The following is a 21292-nucleotide window of genomic DNA, read 5'->3' as shown; positions in this document are numbered from 1 at the left end:
ATCTTTCTGTGGACTATATGAATGGAGCTTATGGGCCACCAGTGATCCACAGACCACAGTTTGGGAACATTTGCTCTGTTGATACAAGTGGAAAGTGCACCCCAGTTCAAACCAGCAAAACTTACAGTCACAAGTAAAGGTGAGAGGCTCCTGCAGGCTGTCATAAACCACAGTCACTTTCAAGCTGACTCCATGGCCAAGGTGTTCACGACTGAGGTTGACAGCACTCCAGACAAAACCAGTAAGGGAATAGTCCTTGGTGCTGTAGCCAGATCTAAGTCTGTGGGCAAAAGGAGATGGGTACAATTAGTTTCCATTACCACCAAATGCCCATTCCTTGTGGCATCTGATAAGATCTCCTCTTTTCCCTTATTCTTTTTTAAATAAGGGGATGCTGTCAAAGGTCTTTGCACTTGATCTCCTCATCTTTGACCCCTGTTAAAATTTATACCAATGTATTATGCTACTGAGATTCTCAATTTCCCATTTACTCAGATAACTGATTTGATCTTCTGAAATATTTGGCTAAGCTAACACGAAATCTAAGATTCTTGCCTTAAAGGATCTTGAATTTCATAACTACCTTGTGGGGTCAATCAAATGGAGTGAGTATGAAAGAGCATATGGAGTAGAGATTAATTTGTGCTTCAACAATGAATGAAACTCAGGTTTGTTTGCCCTCCAGCATGATAACATATCCCAAGCAGTAGCTGTATAGGGCTTACATTGCTACAACTTACCTGGATGGGGCAGGGTGGTAGTGAGGTTGGTGCTGCACAGATGTACTGGCAGGGGCACCCACACAGCCCTTACCTATCTGCCACCCTGCCCCATCCAGGTAAGTTGTAGCAATGCCCATGTTGGAAGGGCAGCTTCCCAGTGCTGCCCCACCACACTGACCGCTAATGATCTCAAGTAGTGCAGAAGCCCAGATAGTTGATGTGTTGATTGTCACTAACCTAGACTTCATCTAACTCTAGACATGCTGAAGTAGACTACAAAAGGATGAATGGGAGAGAAAAATATCATGTATGTACATCTGAAGAACACGGAATCTTTTTGAGATGTGCTACTTGGAGAAAGAAAATGGAGAGAGAGAAAGGATCACGCTGGCCAAATGTCAAAAAAATTGACTTCTGTTTTCTCTAAAAACAGGGTAACTCTTAGCCAGACCAGCAGACTGAAACTCTGTGCTGGTTTGAGCTATGTGTGCAATCCATGTTGTTGGCCTTGTGACATTCCCCACTACCTTTACTTCCAAAGCATGGGAGGAATGCCTCCTCTGCCTTCTGTTGCTGTTGCATTATCGCAAGCCATGCCAGGAATTATAATCTCAAATAGGTTCGTCCTCATCCAATCAACTGCAGGCTTAGACTCTTTCCACTGGAGCCATTGCTTAAACAAAGTGCAACAAAAACTCTAGGGACAAAGAGGATTTTTTCCCCAGTCGCTGAGGATTAATCAACAGCAGTAATTAATTGCTTGAGGCAGTTAGGCCATTGCTTATCTTAATTCCTTCTATTTCCGATGTTCAGAGGTGAGGTAGCCAAGGAGATGCTATCCATGCAAAAGAGGGAGGTACTGGCAGGCTCCAAGAGAAATGTCAAGGTTTGGGAAATTGGGGAAGATCCTCAAAAAACAAGCCAATGAGTTCAGAGTATTTTCAGTGGCCAAGGAATGCTGACTATTTGGTGGGGATAATGGAAAACTAGGTGGAAGAGGGAATGGAATGAAGTAGAGTATGGCTGGCCGGCTATAACAGAAGCACTCGACAACAGAACATTTTATCATAGGTCCCACTTAAGGATACTGACCACAACCACAGTTCTGTAAGTTTTGGTCCTTATGGAGCCCCCTTGGAGGGGATGGGAAGCAAAGGCAACCCAATGAAAACTGAGCATGCTCAGTGGGCACAGAACGTTGACCAACTGTGGGGCAGTGCTGGAATGGACCGGGTGGAATTCTGAATAGCAGCACTCTGCTATTTTGATGCAGGGCTCCCTTGTAGATACTTAGGTTCCAAGGAGGACTGCAGCCAAAGGAATCCCCTTAGTAGGGTGCTTTGATGAGTCCTAGACTGCTACAGGTGGTGACCATTTTGTGCCTATTCAATACACATGCGCCATGTAAGAGGGCAGAATGGAGCGGGGTGGGATTATGCCAATGCACACAAAGACCCACAAAGCAACCCCCACACAAAGGGGGAGTTGCCTGTACTTACACATCCAGCATATGGCAGAAAGCAGCAACCTCTTCATCCTTCTCCTCAGAAACCTCAAACAGCTCATAGCCATTGGCCACAGGATAATGTTGAGAAGTGGTCTGATACCAAACAAGAAATGGAAATAGAGACAATACTCAGTGAAATATAGTTTCTACTATCCACCCCCAACCTGTACACTGGCCAATCTCAGATTTCTTTTATTTCCATTACTCAGTATACAGGATTATATCCTAATTAGCACAAGTGAAGTTTCTTCTTGGAACAGGGTCTTCATTCTTCCTCCATGCTGCAGACTTTATTCCTCATCTCACCAAGCCACTCCTGACTGATGGGTCAGCGACCCTCAGGAATGATGAGGGATGTCGCCTGGGGGTAGGTGGGGGCCTACAGCTGGAGAAAAGTCTCTGCTCATCTTGTGGAAGAGGAAGTGCTGTCGGTTCATATAATCTGTGCTTAGGATCAATTCATGGAGAAGGTACACCAATCTACACTGTCAACTGGGCAAATCTGTCAGTTTTTGATTCTCTGTTTCTCATTTTTTCCAATCTTAAATTCAGTTCTCCACATTTATGCAGCACTTTGCAATTTTTTGCAAAAACAAAACATAACCTGAAAATTCATCAGCATTTTAATACGAATTTCTTCCAACCAACACATTTTTGTACACTATTCTGACAAATACATTTTTTGTAAACAATTTTCCCCAACGCACATGTAACTTTCATGAATATATGCATTTATATGCATATTTTGGCCTAATATTATGTATTTTTGTATGCATTGCTTTGCTATAGAGCAGCACTGCAAAATTCTGAAAACTTGTATTGAAGGATGGCTGTGTTTCAGTTTGCATATTGTTTTGAAAAGTGTGAATTTTTTAAGTCTGCCTTTAAATGTGAACTGAATCAAATTTCTTTCTCATCTTCTCTACCCACAAAATTAGGATACCAAAAAAATGGTTGAGTAGAAAAGACAGATGTCTGCACACGATGAAGAAGCGTGAGAGAGTGTTTCTTCTCCACATGACGTCCTTTCAATTCAACCCACCTTAACCCTAAGAGCCTTGGCAGCTTTGTAGTGCTCTGATAAATGTGGGTTAAGTTGTGCATTGAGCTTATGCTGCAGATCTATCCAGCTCACTGTATTGAGGAGGTTCTTGCTTTGGTTTACAGCTATTAATTCAATGATTGATATCAGTTATTGATATGAGGACAACAGCTGCACTCCTTTGAGCCAATGCAGAACTCATAACTGCTGCAAATAGCTTTGGATTTATTGCTTGCCTTAAAAAAAAAAAGAAATGAAGAAAAAGAAAGCAGAACATATCTTGAATGCCAGATGAACTGATATGATCTAAGTTCAGTGCTTGAACATACCATAAAGCAGATTTGTAACCTAGCAGTTCTGAGGATAGCTGTAGGTACACATCCAGCAGCCTACACCGGTCCACAGCCTGATCTGCACCATATTTATAGTTATATGATTTATTTCAAATATTTCTAAATCACTTTTCTAAAAAAAAATCCAGAGAGAGGTACAAACGCAACATAAACATTAAACAGTTATCATAGGGCAAAAAGGAACTAAATAGCATTCCACAGCCTAAAAGAAAACTGGCCAGAATTTAATCAATGACCCCATAGAAAGGAAAGTCTTTGTAGAACAGTGCGTTCATCAGTGGCTTTTCCAAGAAAAATAGGAATGTATTTGTTTGTAAAGACTCAGTTTTTATACCAAGGATCCTCCTCCCAAACTGAACTTTGCTAAAGTTTCTGCTCTGGAAAGAAACTAGTGGAAGACTGCATGCACATAGATTCATACCCCCTGCATATGCATTTGGGTTATTTCTTATGCAATCTCTCTCAAAGATCTGTAGCTCTGCTGGGATGGTGCTGATATTATTATGCGCCAGCCATGGCAGAAGCAGATGCCATTTAATTTTTTTTTAAAAAATCATCATTGTCATCACACAGGCGAGATAGTTGTTGTTAAGTTTTTATTTTCAGAAGAGGGAGAATTCTCAAAAACATGTCTTTTTGTTTCCAGTGCCTCCTTCCCAAATGTTACAGTAGGATAAGGAGTAAGGACAGAAACACTCTGAATGCCAGGCCAGAGTGCACGCATGGTCTCAGAGCCTCAATTCACTCCTTCAAAGCAAACAAAGCTCCCACTGTCAGAGCAATTAACCCACCAAATAGTTAGAGGAACGGGAGAGAGAGGGAGAAAAAAGAGAGAGAAAAGGACAGAACACAACAGACACTAAAGACAATTTTAATGCTCCTTTATAATTAGTTTCTTGCACAGCAAAAGCAGAGAACGACTTACATAACCTCTGCCAGCAGCTTCTGACAACATTTTTCACTGAGCGTACGGGGAGAGTTGGTCCCATGAAGTTTAGTGACGGTGGAGAGCTTGCTTGTATTTATATCCTTCAGATGCCAGAGGTATTTGTCATCTACTCTTATGTCTAAAAATACGCCTTAGACCCATTCACAATCCCAGAAGCAGCGAGGAAAGGATATCCCCATGGATATCCCCCGTTTCCAAGAATCTTTAACAGCAAAGGATTTCTTCTATAAAATTATTGCTATGCAATTCTTCTTAGGATCCTTAAAAAAAGGATTGGGAAGGTAAGTGAAGATGCAAATACTCCATCCAGTCCTTGTTTACTAACAGGAAACAATTGGCCTGAGGACCATGTGACATTTCAGAAGCTGTAGCTTCTGGGAAACAGGAGCTCTAACAGCCAGGATGGACTCAGGTCTTTTGGAAAAAGTTTTTACTGGACGCTGCCTTTCCCTTTGACTGCTGTTGTGTGGATCATATAAATAGCATAACAGATGTAGACAACCCTTTCAAGGCAGCTGGTGTGTGCCAGCAAGCTTCAGTAGAGGCAACATACAAGTGGGACAATGAATTCCCATGGTGACATTTAAGTCAGGATGAGGAACAGGAAACAAGTTCAGAATCTGTTATTCCAGAAGCATCCTAGGCAGCTGTTTCTGTGCACTTCCACAAGAGCTTTGCCTTTCAGTTCAGCATTTTCGTGTCAAATGGACAACGGAGAGTGGGTCTCCCACAGAGAAGAGACCTAACGTTGTGGGACTGGGTGATGAGCGCAACCCATGGTCTTCCTAGAGGAGGAGAATGGGGAGCAGGGCCCTTCAGCAGACCTCCATGCTGCCAGGGATCCTGAAAAGTCAGTGTATTTTAGAGGGTGTATGCATAAAAGCACACATATTACTGAAAATAGTATAAAATGAATTATATTAGGGGAAATTGCTTGCAAAAGTTTGCATGGTAGGTCAAGAGCCTACCAACACAACAACATTTTTTCACGAGGACTTTAAAAAATGCAAACTGATGCAAACTGAACTTAAGATTGGAAAACTGAGAAATGGAGAAAAAACAAAACTCACAAACTGACTAGCTCTCCTTCTGTCTCCCAGAGCACCCCTACTTCCTATAAACAGAAGAAATGGCTTAGAAAAGCAGGACCTTCAGTACCAACTGCTGCTGAAGTGTCCATCTCGCTATACTTAAAGCTACTCAGAAAGACTCAGAAGCATATGGAAGCAACTGCTTGAATCGGGGCCTGGCAGAGAGCCAGGAAGGGGTGGAGCTTCCAGCGCCTATGTAAGCTCCCAGTCTGAGCTGCCTCGCTGATGAAGCAATAGCTGTCCTCCAAGGTCCTGTCTTCATAAACTGGGGAAATGGAGAAATGATCTGTTGTTTCCATATGTTAAGAGGATACTAAGGGTAGAGAACCAGGAGTATGAGGACTGGTGGGACTGGATTACTGTGAAACTGCATGCCTATGAGCCACACAGGATACAGCTGCACGAGAACTTGAAATCTAAGCAACCAAACTATGTTAAATCTATTCAGTATGTTTGGGAGGGCTTGAGGTTGTTGCTCTTTTAAAAAAGGAAGCAGTCGGGGGCGATCAGAATCGGAAGTGTAGCACACAAGGAGCAAGAATTAACCCCTTGCCCCCCACAGAAAAGAGCTGCTATTGGTGGACAGAAACATTTTAAGCATCCCACAGCAATATTAAAGACCCTTGATATTTTAGTAAGGATTCATACATTTCTAATGCTGTCAAATTCAAATGCCTAGAAATCAAAAGCTGATTTTCACTGTACCATGGATAGGTTCACAAACCGTCACTCAAAACATGCAAACTTTGTCTCTGTCCCTTTTTGATTCCTTTTATAACACTTGGTTGTACTTAGTTGGGCTTAAACAACATTTCAGTTGACCCTCCACCCAAATGTCCACACTGAAGAACGCATACATCCTTGGGTGGTGGCCTTTGCACCTATAGTTGTATATACAAAAGCTTCCACGATATCCTTCAACAATTGTATCATAATATGTGTGGAAAAAAGGAGAGGGGAAAGCAGAGTAGCTGGCCTTATGGCAGGCATTCCCTAACCATTTTCTGATGGCTTAATTTAGCATAGAAAACATCCATTGAGATGCCACATTTTCTGAGATGTAGCTACAAATAATCTTTGGAGGAATAAAAAACGTCTACTAAGGATTAAGAGTCTGGTTTTGGTGAATGCTAGGAAAGGTACCAAATAATTTGACTCCTGTAATGATATACACTTCATCTGAAAACAAAGGCAGTGAACATTAAGTGCATCCCTCCACAGCAGAGGGACTTAGGCTCCTTAGGCATACATCATTCCGCTTACATAAAAATGGCCTTACCGGATCTGCTGATATCCTCCGGTTCTTGTTGGGTCCAGAATTCTTCCTTCCACCAGACCTGGAGACATAGGTCCTGGGAGGTACCTGAGGAGGCATAGTCTTGCTGCGAGCAACCGGCTTCCCGCTGCTTTCTTTCTCAAAAATGCTTCTGCCTTCCTTCCAGCTCCACGGGGCATCCCTCAGAAGGTCGGTGTCGTAAGTGGACTTGAGGTTGAGCCGGGTGATGGCGTCGTTGATGCCATCGTAGTCCACTGTGCTGTACGGGTCCTCTTCCGAGATTCTACGGCCTAGCAATTTTCCATCAGCCCTCTCGTGGGTTGAGGAGAACATGTTAATATCATTGGGTTGGGAGCCTTTCAAGGAAGCTTGGTTCACTTCAGAGGCATTCCAGATGGCAATGCGAGGGGGCAACGGGGGAGGAGAAAGCTTCTTAGGGGAGCTGCCGCTACTGCTGTTCTGGTGGGGTGTACTATTGGGGGGGTCAGTGAGGAAGTCACCCCCCGTGCTGTCGAAGATGTACAAGTAGTCGCTGGAGAGAGGTCCCTTCAACCAAGGCTGGCTCTCTGGCTCAGGCAGCAGGCTGGATGAGGTAGAGTTGTTGGTCCCAAAAGCTCTCGAAACCTCCTGGCCAGAGAGGGCATTGTAGTTCAGGGTAGAGTCAGAGCCAGAGAGGCCTCTCATGACCTTGATATTGTGGCAGTCATTCCTTACAGCAGGCTTGTTGTAATCCAGAATTGGATCATCCCAGGAAATGAGAGGTTGGTCAGTATTCTGCTTCGCCTGGCTCTCCTCCTTATCCTGCCTCAGGCGGGACAAAGCATCATACTCCATCTGCAGGGCTTCCGCAAGAGCCAGCTCCTTGTGGCTGATCCCCACGGACTCCAAGGACTTCCAGTGCTCTCCATTGCCTCTAGTTCCAGACATCTCTTGTAAGGGGGGGGCAGGGGGGAAGCCACTGAATCCAGTGACTATTGGGTGCTCAGTTCAGGGCTTAGGAAGAAAGTCATGCTGTGCCACCAGTCACCTACAAGTGAAGAAACCAAAAGGAAGTGTAAACAGGCCAGTTCTCATGAACAATTATCAGCTTTAGTGAGAGTTTTGGTTGACATGCACTTTTGGGGGGACGGGAGTCCTCAAGTGAAGCTGGGTCTCTTAGTGCTTATCTGCCCCTCAGGAGGACATGTCTTCTGCCAGTTTCTGATGAAAAGTATATGAGGTACACTCAATAAGAGTAACTAAATTTACTATTTTCTAGAGAAACAGGTGCCTGAACTCACCATGAACACCCGCTCGTTCTCTCATAATGACAATGGCACCCACCTGAGAGGTGCGGGAACCGAGTTCCAGAAAATTCCGGCTGAAATTTACTTCAGAGCATTCACGTGACTTTCTTGAAGCCAACTGTGGGATTGGTGATGAGACCAGAATAAGATAGTTGTTTTCTATCGAGGATAAGGAAGCCCAGAAGCCTTCTGATCAATTTCCTCATATTGTCAAGAATACCCTTATTTTCTTTAGACCATATTCTGCAGATGTGACTCATTTAGAGCCAGATACTATGCAAAAAGTATAGCGCCTCTTCCGTAATTGAACAATGCAGCGTTGTTTGGAGGCAAGAGAAGAAGTTAAAGATTGACAGAAGGATGGAAAAGGGGAGAGCTCGATGGCAAAGGGGATGCATGCCATGCCACATCTGCAGAGCTTAAATCAGCTAAAACTCCATTATTTTGGATCTTAAAGGGCTTCATGAGTATGCAGTATGCCTGCTGTTACACTCCATTAGTTTTCCATTATATTCTTGACACACTTGGATGCTGTAAGTAAAGACAAGCTAAGGGTGTGCTCCTATACATACTTACTTGCGAGGTAGGCCATGTGTCCTACCTCACAGAGGGCACAGGGCAGTCTTCTATTTGAAGACATCCTACACTTGAAGGGCCATCTGCATAGCGAGTGTGGCTTGTCCTAGAAACTCCCCTTCCCTTTCTCAATGTGGTTCCCTCCATAGTTCAGTGGGAACCTTAGTCTCACCTGCCTAGCAAGTCCTAGCTGCCCTGCTGAGTGTTGAAGTATTTTGCACCAGTAAATAGGATAACTGAAGTTGTTGTCCTGATGCCTCCTTGAATTAGGCCATAGTTGTTGCAAGATGTTCTCAGACAGTGAAAGCCCATAGGACACTACAGTTCAGACAGATCCAAATCTGGTTTACGGAGGATAAAGTAGTGATAGCAGAAGACTATTATCCATCAACAGCTAGCACCTAGAGAGCAAAGACTGAGCAAATGCAGAGGTCACCTGGTCACAGTCTTCCTCACCATGGCGAGATATTTAAAAGTACAGTAATTATTTCTGAATTTGTATCCATACAAATAAATTACCCTAGGCAAATTTCATTCAAATCCATGTCCACTTTTGTCCTCTTTTGTCACCTAGCCCTACTGAACTCAATTTTAATCACTTCTAAGTAAATATGCAAGTGACTGGACTACGCATAACCTTTATCAGAGGTCAAAGCAGCCTGCTACCTGAAAAGAGTAGATCAAACAATGAGCTGTTGGGACATGCACAACATAGTCCTTTCGATTCTCTTCCTCTCATGACTCAAGTGTAGAAAGAAGAGGAGAAAAATCAAATAAACACACCCCTTGTCTTACTGGCCCCAGCCCAAAACCATGCAAACCACAGCGACCACAGAGTTCTCAGTGGCAGCCAGATCTCACTCAGCCAGCTGATCACCTACCCTGGAATTCCACTTCCTGAAGTAGAGGTCCTGAGATCTGCTCCGGCTAGGCCACGTAAGGCTGCTCAGAGGAAGAATAATCTCTGTCTTGGGTGCAGAAAAAGATCACAAAGAGCAGAACAGCCTCAGGAGGTTCATGCAGCACTGCAGAGGCTCTGCATTCCTATAAAAGGGGGCCTGCCCAACAGTTTTGCAATACAGTGGTGCCTCTTGTTACAAACTTAATTCGTTCCGGAGGTCCGTTCTTAACCTGAAACGGTTCTTAACTAGAGGCATGCTTTCGCCAATGGGACCTCTTGCTGTTGCTGCGCCGCCAGCACACCATTTCGGTTCTCATCCTGGGGCAAAGTTCTCAGCTTGAGGTAATTCTTCCAGGTTAGCGGAGTTTGTAACCTGAAGCATTTGTAACCTGCGGTGTTTGTAACTCGAGGTACCACTGTACAATGGAGCATGCTTGGCTCTGTGTTTATATAGACCACAAGAGTGGGTCATTAGCAACTTTAATCTCATCTACCAGCACAACTGGTCTCAGGCTGATGAACAAATTCAAAGATCCTACTATTTTAGTAGTAGATCCTACCATTTTAATCTTCGCAACAATCCTATGAAGTAGGTCAGTCTCAGATAGGTGTAGCCAATGTGTTGGCCTCCAGATGCTCTTGAACTCCCATCAGCCCTAGCCAACATGACCAGTGGTCAGGGAGCTGTAGTCCAGCAACATTCAGAAGGTTGCCCCTGTCCAGGAGATAGTGACTTCCCAAGAATACTCAGTGAGCTTCATGTCTGCATGTGGATTTGTACCTAGACCTCCCAGATCCCAATTCACCACTCTAACCACTTCACCACACTATTCTATTCCTTGACTGGATTATTATTTTTAACCCAACACCTGTGGATCTGCTAGGAGCTCAGAAAAAAAACCCCTAGCAACTGCTTTTTGCTGTTTAATTTAGCTCCATCACTAAAAAGAGGGGTATGGTTATGAATTTTGCTGCTAGCAAACAAAGCAGGTCAACACAACTTTTTCAAAGTCACTCCACTCCATAACCTGCTTCTGAACATCTATAATCAGAACTATGTATCAGAGAGATCACTTCCATTATAAAATAAAGATCTTTATGTCAAATGCTTCCTTGCAGAAATCAAACAAAGTGACCAGTCAGCTTCTCTTAACTTCAGTTACCTAGGACCAGTCCTACCGTCAGACAGAGTGAGCAGCTGCCTCAGCAGCAGAAGCTGGAGAGCAGGAAGTGGTGGCGAGGACAGAGCTGCGCTGACCTCTCATCACCAGAGCTGAAGTAAGATGCAACTGCCAGCTCAGCTGGCTTCTGAATGTGAAATGGGACAGTGAGAGGCACAACACAACGTTTACAACAGGCAGCAAGCTGTCTTGGGCTAATCCTGCACACTGCAAACAGGACTGTCATCAGGGCAAAGTGGAGGGGATTGTTAAGTCTCTGGAGAAAAGGCATGTTAAAACTGCAATAAAGAATACATAAATGAATGTGTCTGAAAGTGAGGAAAAGTATTATTCCATGAGGATCTGCTGGCATTCTTCCTACTTTACACCAAGGCAAATATGTTGAAGCACAACTTTAAAGCACTTCACTGGAAACCCAGCAGGGGATCTGAAGAGGTGCCCTATTTTTACTGGCATCAGTGAGACAGCAACCTCCTTCGTCTCCTCACTGCATCCCATCAATCTGTGGCGCTCCAGGCCCTTAATTAATAATACTCTGGCTGATCAAAGCAGCTTGCTGCAATTTGCATGGAAGCACTCGACATGATGTGAACACTGTTCTTAGGCAGCAAAACGGCCGCAGACTAGCAGCTCATGATTCACCACAACAAGCAATGTGGCGCAAAATAATAGCAACAGATAATAAAACTAGTGGGAAACATGGCAAAGCCAGATACGAAGCGTCTTTACGTCCTCAATAAACTATATGGCCTGGTCAGCAAGGAAGAGTGAGATCAGGAACCCTCTCTCTATAAAAGTCAGTCAGGAGTCCATGATACAATGGGTTTGGAATGATTCGTTTCTCAATGTCCGACCAATACCAAACCTCACATCTTCAGAGACTATCAAATGGGTTGCTTTAGACCAGAGGTGGGGAACCTGTGGCCCTCCATATATTGTGGGACTCCATCTGCCCATTCAGCTTGGCCAAGGATTATGGGAGATGTAAGTCAGCAACTTCTGGACAGGTTTCCTCCCCTCTGCTCTAAACCACTGGTCTTCAGCTGGTGGGCTGGACTCAGAACTCATGACTGTGTTGCAGCCTGACCTAAGGTAGTCACACCAGCAGCACTACGCCCATAGAAATATATGGCACCAAATTTAAGATGTTGCTTCCAAATATTACGATACTAACAGCAAAGCTGTGCAATCGCATGCCAATTTCAAAGCAGTAAAACTGATAGGTTTTAAGAACCTGCTTAGGGTTAAATAAGCAGCAACAGCAAGAAAATAAACAGCAGCAGCAAGTATTCAAGTGAAAAGCACCAAAGAAGAAAAATTAGTACAGGGTGATGTTTTCCTGAGTGCATTTTCCCTCCCAATAGTGGCAACTTGCAAGCAACTCTTGGCAGGTTGCTTCCACCCACAGGACAATCTGATTTTACTGAGGGATGCCAAATCATTGTGGACCAAAAATGTTGTTTGTGTAGAAAATGGGCACAGCAGAGGCAAGAAATGATTTCAATAAGGGCATATCCTGTCCATTATGTTCCAGCCCCGTGTCGGATACTTAAAAAGGGAGTTGTGCATATGAGGCCCATTCAATCCTTCATCCCTCTCTCTTGGGTTTAAGTACCATTGTTCATGCACCATTTAAGTTTAGGTACCATTGTAACTCTGTATTATGAATACTTAATAATCATCAACCTCGCTGCACACATCTTCATCAAACATTTTGATTGGAGGGTAAAAATTTATAGCTACTACTATTACAACTCTGCTGTGAAAACCAGTGAACAAGACATTAAAATATCTGCAGATAGTACTTTTAGAATCAGTTCGGATGTAATAACCTTCATTCCATAATAACCATGGTTATTGGTCGTGGCTCCTCACCCCCAATCTCTTGACTTAATGCAATACTTCCAAGACTTGCTAAGCCATACTTACCTGTTGTGTCCAAACATTTAAGCTCTGGCCACAATCCTAGCAGTTTGCAACCAGAATCAAACCATGATTTGCAACTTTGGGCTGTAGTAAACCACTGTCTCCCAGTTTTAATAAGACCTGGAAATCAGCAGAGACAATATTGGGCTGAAGAGAGAAATGAAATAAGGTCATTTCCTTCATCACAACCCTGTGTTACGTTAAGCTAAAAGAAAGCAACTGGGTCAAGCACAGTGACCCCAGAAGCTCCATGACTTAGCTGGGATTTGAACACAGATCCTTATCCCAGTCCTGATCATCTGGGCTGCACCTTCAATGCAGAAAGCTATTGTGCTTGCATTAGGTCCCCCCACCACCACCTTTTTAAGGCTGTACACAAATCAGCCCTTAACTCCAGCTATTTCCCATGCTCAAATCCATCCATGAAGCTGCAGCCATTTCTCCTAACAGCTACTGGATGTCACTAGAACAGCAGAAAGAGGCTTAATCAATGTCACTGCAGTAATCAGTAGGACTGAGAGAAGAAATCCCGTGAGCCATGATGTGCATGTGAGCACCATCTGCAAAAGGAAAGACAAAAGAAGGCAAGACGCAGCACTTCCTGCTTAACGGCTTCTGTCCTGATGATTCGGCAGCATTCTGCTCTTGTGCTTTTGTCGCTGCAGAGGGTCTGCTGAGCCTGACCCTGACTGCTTCACTCACTCGGGTTGCCCTCTCCAACAGAGCATGTGAAGAGAGAGCTGTTACTGGGTGTGTCTGAGTTCTGAACTTATGTGAATGCTGAAACAAACAGAGCGTGGAAGCAGAGTGGGGGCTGTAGCCCAGTGGTAAGGCACATCCTTTGCAGGCAAAAGGTCCCAGGTTCAATCCCTGGAATCTCCAGGTAAGGCTGGGGAAACCTCATCATCCGAAAGCATGGAGAGCTGCTGGCAGTCAGTGGAAGATAATAGTGAGATAGACAAACCAATGGTCTGACGTGGTATAAGGCAGCTCTGTTTGTTCCTAGCAGGGATGCCAACATGATTAACAAGGGGGGGGGGCAGGTAAGCACCACCCTACATAATCGATCACAAGACATGGTGCATGCACACCATTTGAATGGCAATGCTCGTCAACTTTGGGAGTGTGTGTGTCCCAGCCCCCTCAAATGTTTTATTGGCTCCTCTTCTTCTTCTTCGGCAATCACTTGTAGCCGAGTAAGATTGTCTTCCATAAACACAGTTTTAACAATTGAGTCCGTAAGTGATTGTGGAGGCCAATTCTGGATCCACACATACTTTCACAGTGGGGACATTGGTTTCCAGGCGAGAGTTGATCACGGTGTGGATTTGCCAAGCGCGCCTTCCTCCTAGCACATTTCTCCCTTGCGTCCTGAGTTCAAGTGTTTTCAAAGCCCGTGACACCTTTGGTAAAGGCTGTTCTCCAACTGGAGCGCTCACAGGCAAGTGTTTCCCAATTGTTGGTGTTTATACTACATTTTTAAAAATTTGCCTTGAGACAAGTCTCTCTGTTGACCACCAGCATTACGCTTTCCATTTTTAAGTTCGGAATAGAGTAGTTGCTTTGGAAGATGATAATCAGGCATCCGCACAACATGATTGTGTTCTATGCATTGGGTCCCCTTTCGGCTCCTATGGCTCCTAGCGAGGAAGAGGCATGACACACAGCATGTCTGCTATGAGTTAACTCACCCTTTTCTACTCTTCTTAAAATAAACAGAAGCTTACAGAGCAGATGCTAAATGGAAGATGCTAAATGGAAGATACTATGGCGCATCTGCAGCATTATATCTGGACACCTTCATCTGCCCCAGCTGCAACAAAACATGTCTCTACAGACACAGCCAGGGCTGCAACCTCCCAACAGTTTGACTTCACCCCCAAAGTCGCACTCCTCCATTGTCTCCTGAGACAGACAAATGCCAGCAACAATAGCTGCTCATCTTCCCGGCTCATCTTGGAATGTCATCTGTGCCATTGATAAGGAGGGTTCCCTGTCCCTGATCCAGGCAAACTTTCAGTAGGCAGATTAATACCGACTCAAGTAAGGTGACCATCTGGATCTGGAACAGCCATAGATGTATCTGCAGCACTTCAACCCAGGCCTATATAGGTGCATGTCCAAAGGGATAATTCCCAGTTATTTTCTAACATGCATAGAGCTACCATGTCACTAAAAAGCACACTTTCTGACATGTTATCAGCAAAGCTACTTGTGCCTATATTAGCAGTGAGCCTCCACCTCTCATTGTAAGCCACCCAGCATGGGCTATAAATAAAGTAACAAACCACAACAACTATTAGTGCTGTATTTGACCTTTAAAGCCCTTTATGGCTTGAAGCTGGAATATCTGAAGAATTGCCTTTTTTCCTGCCTGTGCAGGCGGTTGGACTAGATGACTAGATGACCCTTGGGGTTCCTTCCAGCTCTACAATTCTATGATTCTAAATTTCTGCACATGCAAATCGGTACCAAATCTTCACCTTTGAAGTAGCAGAGCATATGGTTTGTATGAGCATAGTCCCAAGTTCAGTCCTTGGGCACCTCCGGTTCAGGCCTGAGACCTCACAGGGCCACTGCCAATCAGTACAGGGACCAGGTGGAAAGGAACAAATCTCATTCATGCATCTCCTGAGAAACACAAGGAAGACAAGAACTGCAGCCCAATCTGACAGTATGTGGTGGGAGAAATATCTGCTCTCTTTAAGAGAACAGAGATTTGAGTCCTGAGGAAGGGAGTAAGCATTGTGTGTGGGGGAGCAATCGAGGAGGATCAAAGGCGAATGAGAAACCACATGAAAGGCCAGTGTGGTGGCTTTTTGGCTGCCCTTCAGCCTTCAATTGCAGCAGCCTCTTATTATGGGTTTATCTGATGACTCTCCCTGCATAGGCCTAGCATTCTAACTCTTGTGCTTATCTGCTTGATAAAGCTGTGGCAAGTTGCCAGCTGCTCCTGGGTGCCAACTGACTCCTGTTCTCTGTGGTGGGTCTCCCTATAGGAAGAGATGCAGCTTCTACAAGCATCGTGCGAAACGACCCAGAAACTAAAGTATTTTCTTACCTTGCACCACCTAGAGATGATTGCACACAGCTTAGAAATGTTTGAAATTAAACAGTATATACAATTGTACCTACAGTCTCTGAGAACAGCCAGCCACAGGCCTTTGCTGGTAAATAAGAGGAGAGTTCAGAAGACTTTTCTTTTTAAGGACTTCTCTCGTTGTTGTCTGTTCTTCCCTCGCTAATAAGACTCATTTCCCTTCCAATTGAAGTGAGTTAGATACGGATCCTGCTGGATATTCCAGCTGGAAACCCTCATAGGATACTATTTATAAAGAAGGCAGATTCAATCCTTAAAAAATGAAGAGCCAAGACAAACACGTTTTGCTTCCTTACAAATTAACAGTATTATTATCCCCCCAACATCTTCTAGACCTGCTTGCCTTGTGCCAAGAAATGAACTGGTGATGTGCTTCTTTTAAAGGATTGCACTGGGCTGGTCTTCTGTTTTACAGCATTTCACAGATCTGTCTTTCACAAAAAAGGCAAGGAATGCCCCTTTTCTGAGAAGACCCCATTCTCCAAAGAATGGGCACAAGATTACCAGACCTTCGTATTTTATTTCTTTTAAAACTGCCTGACATTTGAGTGATCTCATTCCACTCAATATTATATATAGAATATGCTGAAGACTTGTTTCCTGAGAATCCAAATTTCAACCTAAAAATGTTTCCAATCTACGTTGTTGTGAAATTGAAGATGGCCAGGAAACATCAGAAAATTTAGTTAGGAAAGACTGAGCAGGGCTCCAACTGATCACTGGGCAGGCGGGAACATATCTTAAATCTCAGAGTGTTTGTTGACCTAGAGTGCACGAGGCAAGCTGAGTAGGTAATACTGATGCCTTAGCACACTCTCAGTAACTAAGCAGCTTCATTGCTTAGAATAAAAATCTAGTTATTTGATGCTGAAGCTGGGAAGAAGTATGCCAAAGGTTAACAAAGAAATTTGTATTTCTGCATGTGCGTGTGCATTAGTACAACTTATTCAAATTCTTTCAACTTATGCTTAACTGGATTCCCAGTTATGGTACCTGTCAATGTGGTATGATAGCAAAGTGCAACACAACACTTCTCATGGAGGGGGAAAGCATATTACAAGCAACCGCAGTGTCTGGTTTGGGCTAGTATCTTTGTTTACAGCCTGTTGAACAGAGCTACAAAGGAACAGACAAGACTTTGAAGGTCCTTCCAAAGCAAAACAAATTAGAGCTGCTGCCCTTGTGACTGCGGATCTTTTGCAGGAAACCTTTTTAGGGATTCTCCCAAGTTGCTGCTGCTGTTGTTTTGAAATGCGTTTTATTGGTTTTCCTGCAGAAGAACAATAAACACAAACAAACCTTGGAGTAGAGTTTGTCAATTTGCCAATCACACTTGGTATAGTTGAAATACACATACAGTAATGGTAATTCATTGCTGAGATATGCCTCTCCATAGCAGATCATGTGATAGCTCAGTCGGTTAGCATGGTGCTGATAACACCAAGGTTGTAGGTTCAATCTCTGTATGGGAGTAGATGATCCTCAGGGTCCCTTCCAACTCTACAATTCTATGTGTCACAGGCAGTTGCAGCAACAAACGCAAGCCTTGTACGCCTTGGTTGGGGAGTCAGATTTGGCAGAGTCGCTGGCAGACCTGGATTTGCCCTCTGTAATGAGTGAGTTACAGAATCAACCTAACAGGGGAAAATGGAAACAAGAAAGAAAGTGGGCTGGGACAATGGCCAAAAGCTGGAAGTTGGAAGCCATTTGCTGTACTGCTTCAAGGTGCCCATACAGTGGACAGTCAATGATATGAGACACAAGCAATCCCTTTAGAGCTTGTGCACAGTAGTCTGCAGATGTCAAGATCCCTATATGAACAAAGGCCGTAGATTATCCCCTGTAAACTTTCAGGGAGCAATGGCAACTCAGTGGTACAACACATCAATTGTATGCAATTCTGCATTGCCAGTTTAAAGGATTCAGTAGCAGGTAAGTGGAAAGACTTCTACCTGAGACTCTGTTCAAGTAGACCACCTTTGGCCAACCTGCTGCCCTCCAGTTGTTTTCAACTATTCCCACCAGCTCCTGCCAGCAAGATGCACAATACCAAGTTGAGTGGACCAATGGTCTGACTCTATATAAGGCCACTTCCTATGACAGTGCATCAGTGTGCCATCCTCCATGCAGGTGGCTGACCGTTTTTTCAAAGTTTAGGAAAACCTCTAGATTTGTGGCCTGGCATTATGCAGATGCCCACATTCTTAGTACCGTTCAAAATGCCAGGCCCCCTGAATCAGGAGACACTGCCAAATCAAAAGCCACGCCTTCCTCTCGATTACACGTCCATTTCAAAAGTTTTTTAGGCCACCTCCAGATGTACTAGATCAGGGGTCGGCAAACTAAAGCCTGCGAGCCGGATCAGGTCCAATTGCCTTCAGGATCTGGTCCGTGGATTGGCGTGGGGATTCTGTTCATTCGGGCTGCGCCATTTCCCCCCCTGCGCCATTCCATTCCCCCCCTCCCTCACACACAAGCGGTGCCTCCTCCCTCCCTCTGGCTTCTCCCTGCCCTGCCTAGAGAAGGAAGAGGGCTGGGCTGAGCTGGCTGAGCGCCATTTTAAGCAGCCCCTCTCCGGAGCCTGCCCCTCTGTGCCGCTTATCTTCCCTCCACCGCCCTGGTGCTCCTGTGGGTCAGAGAGAAAAGCGGATGAGCTTGCTCTGCCTACCCATGAGAAGCAGCAGCGGCAGCAGCCCCTGGGAAGGTAAGCACAGCGGCTGGGGCTGGGGAGTGGGGAGGAGGACTACTTGCCCCCCTCTCCTCTTCTTCCAGCCCCCCCCCCCCACAGTGCTGCTTCTCCAGACAGCCACAAGGTCTGAGGGACAGTGGACTGGCCCGCAGCTTAAGAAAATTACCAACCGCTGTACTAGACTCTCTTTTAGAAATTTCTCAAATATGCCACAGAGAGGTGGGTATGGGTGGGTGTGCAGAAACTGAACTGTTGTCCAAAGGGAAAATTTGCATTTGCTGCTCTGCCCTCGTTTGCACCATACTGCCCTTGGCAGGTTACACAAAAAGGAATGCAGCCCTCATATGAAAAACCTCAACCCCAGGCTATATAGAGCGTTAGTCCCGCAACAGAGAAAACAGTCGATTTGCCACCTTCTCTTTTCCATCAGGTCTTGATTAAAAACCTTACTCGCTCCATCTGCTCTGTTACAAGCAATGCATTAATCACATATTTTGCTTTGGATTATAGGAGGGTACTGGACAGGTGCAGAAAAAGGACTAGCACACCCAGAAATGCAGCAAAATCAGAAAGGGGAGCATCCCAGCTAACCTTGCCCTCCCAGTTTTCTGCTTACAACTGCAGGAAACCTCGCGCAAAGAGGCGGAACATGAAAGGAGAGCTGGAGGGGTGGGGAAGGCAACCCATCTGGTATGAGGGACATGTGCGTCTGCACACTTTAGGGCTCGCGCCAGCCCAAATGCGAACAGCCTGCGGCCCGTGCTCTTGTGTTTGCAGCAGCTGAGCACCACCTGCTCAGCTCTGGGGACAGACAAGGGAAGTCAAGCAGAAAGATTGTGCTAAAGTCCGTGGGAATTCAGAGCAGAGCCCGCCACCCTCCCCACCCCCCACCCCCAAATTAGGCAGCAAGAACTGCAGTGTGTGAAGATGGCTTTGCTGGCAGCTGAGCTGGGGAGCGGGGGACGGGGTGGGGGGATGTAGCAGAGATTCCTCGCCCTGAAGAGAGGGGTGCACTGAGGTTCCCAGTATGATGTGCAGAAAAACAGTAATTCAGAGGCAGTTGCTAATGTTTGACCTGTCTGGTAGGGCATCATGCTCCCAAGGTCATCGAAACAGAGCACACCCAAGGTTATCCAAACAGGAGAGATGAAGGTTATGCCTGCAAAGAGGAGACAGCTGTAGTTTTGCTTCCTCCAATAATGGGGAGAAGAGGGAATTGGAAGGTAAAAAGCGCTAGCTTTTGCAGCTTCTATGCAATTCTTCCATTAACTCTTCCCTCACTTCCCAGATCACCACACAGGCGAAAGCCCCCCTCTACAGGGAACTCAGGATCTGTCTTAGTGGCTGCTGATGGTTCATGGGATGAAGAAAGGCTGAGCAGAGCAAAGGAAGGTCTGGTGGGATGGGGAAGAAAGGCAAGAAATGGTTGGGGGAGAAGCAAGTTAAAGAGAGTTACCCTGCTGATAGGCAGATTTTGCCCAGGTTCTAAGCGTGCCTTGTAGGCGCCTGCAAAATGCCTTGTGCTTAAAGCCTCCAAGGGGCTTTGCAGGCACCACCAATCAGATGGTTTATAAGGGCTGCAAAGCCCCTTTTGTGCAAGCCCCACTGCTACCTGATCCTCACCCGACATCATGAGAGGTCAGCTGTAGGGGAGGTGGGTGTGGCTTGGCAGAAACAGCTTTGTGGGCCAAATGGGAAGACCTCGTGTGCCTAAATAAGCCTGTCCCACTCACTGAGGACACTGGTTGGCCCCAATTCTTAATTTTCATTTTTAAAAAGTAGAAGAAAACAGTGACAGAGATGTTAAGGGAAACGCGCAGGCTGCATGCTTTTTCCCGACTCATAGGGAATAAGTCATCTTCTTACTTTTCAGCATTCCTGCCAAGGTGGGAACTCACTATTAAGAATAATGTGTAACTGCAAATGAAGAAGAGCTATCGTGTGGTTTGTTCGTTTTTTTCTAATTGGCCAGAATCATAGAATCATAAAACTGTTCAGCTGGAAGAGACTGAGGGTCATCCAGTCCAACCCCCTGCAATGCAGGAATCTCTACTAAAGTATCCATGACAAATGACCATCCAACTTTTGCTTAAGAAGTTCCAAGGAAAGAATGTGATGCATTTTTAGCACCCATCTGAACACAGGAGTCCCTTGTAAGGTATGAAACAGGTACCTTCCCCCAACCCCAAGTAGAGCCAAGAACACAATTTACTTTGGGGGAAATGGCACAGGTGAAAGAATTAATTCTCTCCCCATTGTATAGGGACATTTTTAATTTTTAATGTTTTATTATGTTTTTATATATGTTGGAAGCCACCCAGAGTAGGTGGGGCAACTCAGTCAGATGGGCGAGGTAAAAATTATTATATTATGATTATAATTATAAATGTCCCTATTTTCATTGGAAAAAAATTTGGTGGGTAAGCACTGTTCCAATCAAAACTCCATGGCTGTTTCTAACTTCAACATAATTGTGAAATCTTCTCATTCCTACATCCCCCACCTTTTTTTTTTAACCCTAATGGAGCCCTTTCTCCATTCCTACCATTGTTCAACTTCAGTCCTCCATTCAATTTTATTTCCACTTACATATTTATAAGGCTACTCACTAGCATTGTCAGAAATATAATGATAAAACAGACTCTCATAAATTAACATTCTGCAGCACAGATATTTTCAAGCAGGGAAAGGAA

The 21292-nt window shown here is 44.8% G+C and overlaps 1 protein-coding gene across 2 annotated transcripts in view; it reads right to left on the bottom strand.

The window, feature by feature from the left end:
* Positions 1-21292, bottom strand: part of PIK3C2B (phosphatidylinositol-4-phosphate 3-kinase catalytic subunit type 2 beta) — an 87718-nt gene that overhangs the window by 54694 nt on the left and 11732 nt on the right. For both annotated transcript variants that reach the window (XM_083445438.1, XM_083445439.1), the window contains exons 2-4: positions 6944-7967; positions 2222-2322; positions 126-280 (exon numbers count right to left, since the gene is read on the bottom strand). In XM_083445438.1, the coding sequence (XP_083301564.1) occupies positions 126-280; positions 2222-2322; positions 6944-7867 (1180 nt within the window). In that variant the 5' untranslated portion in view covers positions 7868-7967. The remainder of the gene's footprint in view (positions 1-125; positions 281-2221; positions 2323-6943; positions 7968-21292) is intronic.

Source organism: Podarcis tiliguerta (genome assembly GCF_965153285.1).
Source record: "Podarcis tiliguerta genome assembly, chromosome: 6".
Lineage (NCBI taxonomy): Eukaryota > Metazoa > Chordata > Lepidosauria > Squamata > Lacertidae > Podarcis > Podarcis tiliguerta.
This window is presented reverse-complemented; position numbering and strand designations above follow the sequence as displayed.